Source organism: Myzus persicae, unplaced genomic scaffold (assembly GCF_001856785.1).
Source record: "Myzus persicae strain clone G006 unplaced genomic scaffold, MPER_G0061.0, whole genome shotgun sequence".
Taxonomy (NCBI): Eukaryota; Metazoa; Arthropoda; class Insecta; order Hemiptera; family Aphididae; genus Myzus; species Myzus persicae.
Window position 1 is genome coordinate 535,030 of NW_019101569.1, and position 9,732 is coordinate 544,761.

The window sequence follows — 9,732 nt, forward strand, 5'->3', positions numbered from 1 at the left end:
GGGGGGGGGGGCTGATCAATTTCTTACATAGCGGTGGTTTAGTTTTTGATCGAATACCATAGACCATTAAAATAATTTTTAAATTTTATTAAAATTTCGGGGGGGCTGCAGCCCCCTCAGCCTCCCCCCTGGCTACGCCACTGTGATAATGACATACGTGTTTTAGATAAAAATTACTAATTACTTTCTAATGAAATCAATTTATTTTCCATCTCGTGGAAACTGGTATTCAATATTCCATAACAGTGTTTAATACTTTTAACATCACAACCGATGGTCATGAATTCACTGTCAATTTTTTCCATCAACGATTGTTGGTAATTTGACAATTTGGTGTCTACCTTGTTGTTTAAATCTTGCACTGTAGATAGGGGCAATTCACTCTCGGTCTGAGTGTGTGGAGATTGTGTCAACTTCGATAACATAAGATCTTCAAGTTGACGCAACTGCAGAATACAAAATAAAATAATTCTTTACTTAGATTATAAATTAATTTAGCCTAGGTCAAGTCTATGATCATTTTTAATTGAGTTAAGAGAACGTATAGGTACCACGTGTATTGTCTTCATCTTCCAAGTGCGTAACATAGACTGCAGTTGTACGCTTAGCAGATCACGTTTAGGTCTGGGATATTGGAAATTAAAGTGAAAAAAAAACTAAAGCTAAGATAGTAATCTTAGCTTTAGTTTTTTATGATCTAGAGCATCTCATCCTCATGGACTTCTTATTATATTTTAATTTTAATGTGAGTTATGACTATTTTAAAATTGTATATTGTTTGTATATCATAAATACTCATATCCTGGTTTAAAATTAAAATATAATAAAAAGCCTATGCTATATCCTAGATAATAATCTAATATGCAAATTGTATAAGAGGTCAATTCATTCTACTGTTTAAGCTAGCGAAGCTTTACTAGTAACTTACAGTTACCTTACTGCTGAATGTAACATTTACTGGGTATATATTATGCACATGTAAAAAAATAAACAAGACTTTGTTACACTTGTAACCACACATGAGGGTATACTAATGTAGTAATGTGTATAACTTCCTCATAAATTGATAGAAAAAATTTTAAGAAATTTTAAGTTAATTATAGTTATGGTTTTTTTTTAAATCAGGTAAGTTATAAGTTTATGGAAAATTAAAATTAATTTATTAACTTCAGTAAGTTATATAAAAAAATATACATAGGAAGAAGGCCTGCAACCTTAACATGTCTTAAAATAATAAAAATAATAAATATTATTGACAATATTGGCTGTTTATTAACTTAAACATTGGACAACCCAATTCTGTTCATCTTTTAATTTAAAAACTTAAAATGGTTACAACTTATTGATGTCCTTTTATACCAATATGAAGAAAATATTTTATAATATTATGTGCTTAAGAATCGTACATTTGTACCTACCTATATATCATGTTAGTATTTATTTTTATAAACATGCAATATTATGCATCATTAAAAATATTATTATTAAAGTATGCCCATATGCCGTGTTATGGTGTGGTATGGTATATATATGTATTTAATTCAGTTATTTTTATAGGGAAATTATTCTGATTAACGGAACAAGAATTCAATTAAATTTTTAATTCCTATAATTTTAGTAAAATGTAATATTTATGCGATCTGCATTATCAATAATCATTGCGACATTGCTACATTATATTTATATTTAATTATTTATAAATTAATGTAACTTGGATTTTATCAAAAGTAACTTCTTATTTATTCAGTTTATATCAATTAGAATTAGTTAGGTAAGTAAAAAATTAAGTAAATGAAAATTTTATTTGAAATAGATGTCAGCGTTTTTTTTTTAATGTTTAACTACGCTCTGCTGTAGGTACATTATGGGCTATAGGTGTCTAGGGAGTCGCTGTAATGGGGTGTTAAATTTGAATTCGATGACATAAATGCATTGTATACGAAATACGATTCTGAAATAACACGGTCTCTGACATCCTATAATAACACTAAGTAGGTATATTTTGTAATATTGTGATTGAAGTAATTTTACTGTATAATAATAGGCATTATACTATAACAGTACTAAAGTAGATTAAATTCATTTTTGTCTAAAAAATTTAATTCAAAAATGTCATTAGGTATATAAAATAAAAAATATGCCAATTTTAAGTTTCAAGTACCCACGAATAATATTTTTAAATTACAATTTACAACAAAATAACTAAACAATATTTATACCAAAGTAAGCCAATTTTGCATTTATGATTTATATTTACTGAACAATTTCAAACAATAATGTATCGTTACTTATTTTTTTTTAGTTTTTATGAAATAGGTTTGCTAGGGAAGGCGTTTGAGGGTATGGGGACGTAGCCCCCACGGATCTGCGTCCTCTGCATAATCTTAGCACCCCCAGTGTTTGGTCAATAGTTGCACCTATGACGTACGCTCGGAGTGTTGCCGCAGATTGAGCGAACGACAGCGCCTCACCAAGCCACTTATCAGTTTTTTATAATCGGCTTATGCCGCTTAAACTTTAATTTATAACTGGCACAAATTTTGGTCTCAAAAAATGTGCTGTTAGAATTTGTATAAGTTTTTTTCTGACTTCCACTTTGTACATTCAATTTTTAAATTCTCCAATAGATTGTATATTCGTAAAAATTCTTTAGAATTACGTTCATACGAAGTGGACGGCTGTTAAAAGTCCGTCAATGCCTACAGTCCGAACCTGGGTCCGACTACTCGGTGGAGTCAACGGCGTGGAGTAACATACAAATCTATTAGAATTTATTATTTGAATGCTCATCTGTGTTAATGTTTATTGCGTTTAATGACTCATCATTATTGTTTCAGTTATTTTCAATCATAAATCTTTAAAACAACCAATCGCGATTATAACTTGGGACTTGGTGCCATATTATGTAACTAGTCTCAAAACAATTTTCGTTACATATTTGTCCTAGTAATTTTACCGACCATTGCTTTGTACTTTCAATTTTTAAATTCTTAGGAACTACATTACTGATTGTTTATTTGTGAGGGATGCTTATTATTTTCTGAACCTTCGTCTATGACATATCGTGTCAATATAAAATCCTTACACACAATCCTTGGCACTTATATTTCCCTAATATCCTCTCGTAAATCGATGATTTGTATTTATTTAGATACTATGGATACTTCATGAAATATACTTCAAATCGTTATAAAATTATCGTTCTAATATTTAGTATACCACGTATGAAGCCATGTAGGGCATACTCATAATATGAGATTTCTAAAGATTATTGAATTACCCGAAATAGCAAATAGGAGAAAATAATAATTATAATATGGGTATTTCCATCCATTCTGAAGTAAAAAATACTAAAAATATATTTTGATTAATATTATAGATAGGTAATATGTAAATTATAAGTTACTTTTAGATCTTGAATCTTTTGTTTTTCATCACCGCGTCGAATCATTTCTACATAATAATGATTATTTTAGATACATATTTGTTTAATATTCGAAAATATTAATATTAGATAGGTATCCGTCATATTATTATGAAACAACTACCTTCCAACTCGGTCAATCTATTTTCCAATTGCAGATTTATTTTTATCACTTTTTGAAACTGTTCAATGTCAATACTACCGGATACAGCTGCCGGGTCTAAATTGACTAGAACACTTGCGTTGATAGATTTCTCACTCACACTTACCTAAAGCATAAGAATAAATAATAATCACATATTATTTTATGGTACCAACGACCTACATCGAATAGATGCATCTTTCGACCCTATATTATTATTATTAAGACATTTTACCAATTTCTTTGGCATGTTCTTCCGTGCGTCGTGAAACGATTCAATCAGATGTCTCATGTTTAAAAATGCTAACATCCCGACAAAACTAACACGTAAGACTCCTTTGACTAAACAATTAAACTCATAAGTCATAATATTCGCAATGCAAATGCTTATAAAGTCAGAACTGAATATAATAACACTCAAGTAAACTAAATTGCATATTTACACATTGTGTACAGGTATAGAATACGTTGTTAGGTTTTCTTATTCAAGCCAGGAGACAAATAGTATAATTATTTTTAATCTCCTGAAAGTAAAAAATTATACTGTACATGTGCCTTTCTAGATATATCTCAGGCTTTTGACAGGGTTTGGCACGACGGGCTCTTAAGCAAATTGAAGAAATTTTTACATCCGGTCTTCTTTCTAATCATCAAGTCTTATATCTCTGACAGATACTTCAGCACTCGTATCGGTGACACCCTTTCATCCATAGCCAAAATCTCAGCGGGTGTCCGCCAAAGGAGCATTCTTTCACCTTTGCTCTACAATATATATGCCTCAGACCATCCTATCACACCCCACACTCAAGTCGCTGACTATGCTGATGATAAGGTAATTATTTCCACAACTCCTGATCTCATCACAGCTTCTAGCTACCTACAAAATCATCTATCTCTCATGGAAGGCTGGTACACTAAATGGAGGTTAAAAATAAATCAAACAAAATCTGTGCATACTACGTTCACTCTTAGAATCTTACCTTGCCCTTCTGTCTCCAACTTTGGCTCCCAAATTTCCAATTCTCAAACGGTTAAATACCTCGGTCTAATCCTAGATTGTAACTATAGGGCTCATCATATAAAATCTAAGCGTCTATGTTGCGCTAACGGACCTTACTGAGGCGTACGTCAGTCGCTTAGTCCTCCGGACCGTTGTGAGAAGGATATTATACTAAGATAAATAGATACAACTATATAGGTGACATAAACAAGAAAATATTCACATGGCGCGTATTATGCAATGCACCATAACCTATATTATATCACAAATACAATATTGATTATACACATATGAAAGGTCGATACAAAAGTAAAGGGGAGCCGGGGATCACCGCTCTGCACACCGGAGCTGGATTCTGAATGAAGGTTGATCTGCCGAGCTGAGCTGCTACGAACCGGAGCTGGAACAACCACGTGGAGCACACGTACTACCGCAATATTAAGGTTGCGATCACGAGAGCGACGTTAGCGAACTGCTGTATCATATGATGACAAATGCTCCACAGCAAGTTCTTGTGTACGAATGAACACGGAGCGTTGGAGCGGAAGCTGAGCACAGGGAGCGTATGTGACACAGTAAATAAAATGGCGATCACCAAGAGCGTGAAAAGAATACGTGAGCACGTATACGATGTACGACAGCACGAGCGATGGAGAGCTCCAGAACAAAAACGTCCGTAAAAACACGTTAACGGCGTCGTAAGCGTCGTTGCCCGGAGCAGGGTGGCAGGCGAATCAGTGTCGCCACCATTGCGAGTGACCGAGCATGGTCACCGATCAAATGTTCAAAACCCGGGGACGATTTGTACGTGCAAAAAGGTCGAACATACTCCCCATTGCAAGTTACCGCTTACTTGCAACAGAACAGTTCGATTAAGACTTGCTTAAGGAGATGTAGCAGTCGAGCAGACTATCAGAGCTGATGACCGGAACAGATGAGCAGAGCGAAGTTGAACGGAGCAGTTGAGCAGAGCGATGTCCGTGGATTAACAACGGTGCAACATTGGTCGATGACCATTACAATATCAATAGAGCAATAAAATTAATAAAGAAATATATTAGTATAACATAACTAAATAAATTTGTTTGAGCATGAGCATAATAGGAACTATCGTTAGTAACATTATTTTTTTTTTATATATTGACAATACATAAATAATATATCCTGAATGCATGCATAATAGAGGAACAAAGTAAAATTATCACAAGGTTTACCATCAGTCTCAATATTTATAAACAGAATAAACAATATACTTAATATTAACAATTAAAATACTCACAGCTTGAGTTTGTAAAAAAGATATTCTGAACATGTATTATCCATCACACGCCAGTTCCAGAGGCAGAGCAGCTGACGACAACAGTGGCAGCAGGCGATGTGGATAATAAAACTATTAACTAATTAATGATCATAATATACATAGATAAATAAAAAGTGTGTACATGTGAGGGAGCACTCTATAAATTTTATAATAAAAAAGAACTATGGGTCGGTAGGTAAGGGAACCAACTTGACTACAGGTCGGGTGAGCACCCCCTGCTTAGTGAGAACCTTAGCTACTCGGACCACCTGATCTGGACCTGGATAGAACTCAATGATTCTACCCAGAGGCCACGTGAGCGGGGAACTATCATTTACCTTAATGATAACCATAGTGCCAACTTCGACGTTAGTCTCAGATTTTGTCCACCTACCACGAGCTTGGAGGGTATTCAAATATTCACGGGACCAACGACGCCAGAAAAACTGACAAGACTGCTGGAGGAGCTTCCAGCGAATCTACAGTCCCATATGCGTGTCAGCCTCAACGGGTTCCGGAATAGACATTAGAGGGCGACCAATCAAAAAATGACCAGATGTCAAGCATTCGAGGTCATTCGGATCAGGTGAAGCAGGTACTAGCGGGCGTGAATTCATTGCTGCCTCTACCCGACACAAAACCGTTGTGAATTCCTCCAACGTCCAAACTTGGGAAGACATGGCACGGATTTAACGGCCGCTTCCCAGATTCCTCCAAAATGGGGAGCACCCGGAGGATTAAAGTGCCATTCACAAGCGATATGACTATCTAACTGATCTCTTCTATCAGGGTGGTTAACTAGATATCTGAGCTGACGAGCTGCACCAACGAAATTGGTGCCACAATCTGAATAGATTGTGGTCGGTAAACCACGACGAGCAACGAACCGATCTAGCGTTAATCGAAACGAATCCGTAGACAGAGCAGTTACGGACTCCAAATGCACAGCTTTAGTAGTCATACAGACGAATATTGTAATATAAACTTTCACAATACGCGCCTTTCGCAAAATGACTTCTTTCATTTGCAAAGGCCCTGCATAGTCGATCCCCCCCATCGAAAAAGGATGAGCTTCCTGTACCCGGAAGCTTGGCAGAGCTGCCATGATAGGTTGTAGATTAGCAGCCGACATCTTTGCACAAATCAAGCATTTACGAATTACCCGATTGACTATAAGACGGATCCCAATGATCCAAAATTGCCGTTGAATAAGAGCGATTAGCAATCTAGGTCGAGCATGACAGGCATAGAGATGCCAATGACGAGCAATCAAAACAGCCAAGTAGGACTCTTTCGGGATCAGCATAAGGTGCTTTCGCCGCTCTGACCAATTTGAGTTCTGCATACGACCACCTACGCGAAGCAGATCAACCGGGTCTAAGAACGGACAGAGGTGAGCTAAAGGCTTGGATTGAATGGTAGTCCCTTTATGCAGATTGCTAACCAAGTCGCGATTATCAAGTACATATCAAGTAGCGATTCTGAGCGTCCTTAACGATAACATGCAGAGCTGCGTTCAATTCGGACTGCCTTAGGAAGCCTAGCTCGACACTTCTCTTTCGACACATCTGGATGAACCGAAGGACCTGAGCTGTCACTCGGATCATCTGGTTGAAAGACGAAAATCGAAGGGACCATTCAACGCGTGGTTCTACACGTGTCACCAAACAAACTGGCTTTGTTTCTGGCCAATGTTCCAAACTTAAGCATGAGAAATCTTGAGTCCAAGTCTCAACCGGAAAGTTCAAAAAACTGGGACCCTTCCAATAAAGTTTGCATTTTCGGAGCTCGGGAGGAGGGAGCCCACGCGAAGCGCAATCGGCCGGATTCATCTCAGAGCGAACATGCCGCCAGCTGCAACTAGGTAACGTAGACTGAATTTGGAAGACTCTGTTAGAAACGAACGTCTTATACGAGGTGTGCGGGTTGTTAAGCCAAGACAGCACAATGGACGAATCAGACCACGCGAAAACAGCAGACACCACCAACTGCGACTCAAGAATACGCTTGAGCCTACCTAACCATACTGCGAGGAGCACCGCACCACTTAATTCCAAACGTGGGACTGTCATGGCTTTCATTGGGGCTAGCTTTGTCTTAGCACCCATAAGGTAAACGGATGTAGCTCCGGACGGATCAGTCACGCGGAGATACACCACTGCAGCATAACCCTTTTCAGATGCGTCACAAAATCCGCAAAGACCGTAGCTACAACCAGTAGAGCTACCCAGATAACGAGGAATTCTAATTTCTCACAACCAACTCAGGGAATGATAGAAACCACACCAATCGTTCGCAATATCCTCGGGAATCTGACTATCCCAGTCAACCTGTGCGAGCCACAGACGTTGCATAATTGTTTTCGCATAGAAAGTTGATGGCGAGAGCAGACCTAGCGGGACGAAGATCCTAGCTATCATGGACAACACACCTCGCTTAGTGAGAATCAACTTAAAATTGGTAGTATAGAACGAAAAGAAATCACCCTTCGGATTCCAACGCATTCCCAATACTTGTACTGAATTGTCTTGATCAAAAGTCAGAGGGTCTCCCGAACAGTCCTCCGGTTTTAGATTACTCAAAAGCTCAGAAGAATTGCTGGCCCATTTCTTTAAGTCCAGACCAGAGCGGTCTAGCAACCGGATCAGGTTCGTTTGAAGGACTTGAGCAGCCTCTAGAGACTCTGCGCCAACACAAATATCGTCCATGTACGTTTGATTACGTAGAGCACGTTGTATATCTGGAAAATCTTCGCAATCTGTATCCGCAATATATTGAAGGACGCGCAGGGCTAAATACGGAGCACAATTTACCCCATATGTGACCGTATTGAGAGTATACTCCTTGACTGTTACTTGCAGTGAATCTTTCTACAAGATATGCTGATACCCTCTGTATTGTGGCAACACGTCAATCTGACGGTACATTTTGCATATGTCCGTTGTGAATGCCACCTTATGAACTCTAAATCCGGTTAACACGTCAACAATATCCTGTTGGAGCTTTGGCCCAACCAACAAGCACTGGTTCAGGGAAAGCCCGGAATGGCACTTGGCTGAAGCGTCGAAGACTACTCTCAATTTCACGTTGTCTCCTTCAGCCTTTTGGATCGCGTGATGCGGTATAAAATATTGACCGGCACCTTCTGCACGGCTCATATGACCTAGTTCTTCATAGTCAGACATAAACTTGCAGTACACCCGGTACAAAATCTTATCTGCAGCCAATTTGCGCTCTAGCTGGAGGAAACGGTTTAGGGTGACTTGTCGTGATCCCAGGAACCCTTCCGACATCCGCTCTGATCTGAACGGAAGAGGAACCGAAAACCGACCTTGACTGCCACGAGCGACCTCAGAGCTGAAAATCTTCTCGCACAAACCGTCTTCTGTGAACTGAGGTGGAGCAACCTCAGGTTCCTCTACACTCCAAAACTTCTCCATCATGGTTTCCATGGATGACACCAACGACACAAGCATGGATTGAGCCCCCACATCAGGATGAGTTTGAATAGGGCCGATCAACACCCAACCGAAAATGGAACTATAGACGGATGGGTAGCCTAGACCAAGCGACTCACTTTTATCGTTCCAAACTTGGGGAAAAATGTCCGCTCCAATGAGCAATTCTACCGGAGCTGACTTGTCGAACATCGGGTCGGCTAAGAACAAGTGACCACACTTAGCCCGAACTTAACTCGGTAATTGCCTAGCTGGCATATCCGACGTGATTGACGGTAGAACCCAAGTCTTAACCTGAATGGACGGCGAGGATCAGTTTCGGGGTTGAACAACCAGTTGGACAAGACCCTGTACATCCGGAACCTTCTGTCCAGATAGACCTGAAACCGGAACGGTCCAACGCGACGG

General features: G+C 38.6%; 2 protein-coding genes across 2 annotated transcripts in view; both read right to left on the minus strand.

Moving 5' to 3' along the window:
* The window catches only part of LOC111029684 (arp2/3 complex-activating protein rickA-like), a 7,014-nt gene extending 795 nt beyond the window's left edge, over positions 1-6,219 (minus strand). Inside the window, exons 1-5 of the mRNA XM_022308801.1 lie at positions 6,077-6,219; positions 3,739-3,967; positions 3,549-3,693; positions 3,407-3,453; positions 192-383 (exon numbers count right to left, since the gene is read on the minus strand). Coding sequence (XP_022164493.1) covers positions 192-383; positions 3,407-3,453; positions 3,549-3,693; positions 3,739-3,967; positions 6,077-6,219 — 756 coding nt within the window. The remainder of the gene's footprint in view (positions 1-191; positions 384-3,406; positions 3,454-3,548; positions 3,694-3,738; positions 3,968-6,076) is intronic.
* Positions 6,220-6,491: 272 nt separating this feature from the next.
* LOC111029685 lies at positions 6,492-9,516 on the minus strand. The gene is made up of 4 exons (XM_022308802.1): positions 8,821-9,516; positions 8,153-8,736; positions 7,373-8,074; positions 6,492-7,305 (listed from the first exon to the last, which is right to left on the minus strand). The coding sequence occupies exons 1-4, from the start codon at positions 9,514-9,516 to the stop codon at positions 6,492-6,494; spliced, it is 2,796 nt and encodes a 931-aa protein (XP_022164494.1).
* Positions 9,517-9,732: the final 216 nt, after the last annotated feature.

Bases quoted from the DNA above. Each gene is read 5' to 3' on its own strand.
- LOC111029685 (XM_022308802.1), bottom strand. From the start codon at position 9,516: ATGTTCGACAAGTCAGCTCCGGTAGAATTGCTCATTGGAGCGGACATT. The intron at 8,075-8,152 runs GTGTGGTTTCTA...TACTGGTTGTAG, and splicing joins GAGGATATTGCGAACGATTG to CTACGGTCTTTGCGGATTTT. The intron at 7,306-7,372 runs GCATGTTATCGT...CGACTTGGTTAG, and splicing joins TCCGAATTGAACGCAGCTCT to CAATCTGCATAAAGGGACTA.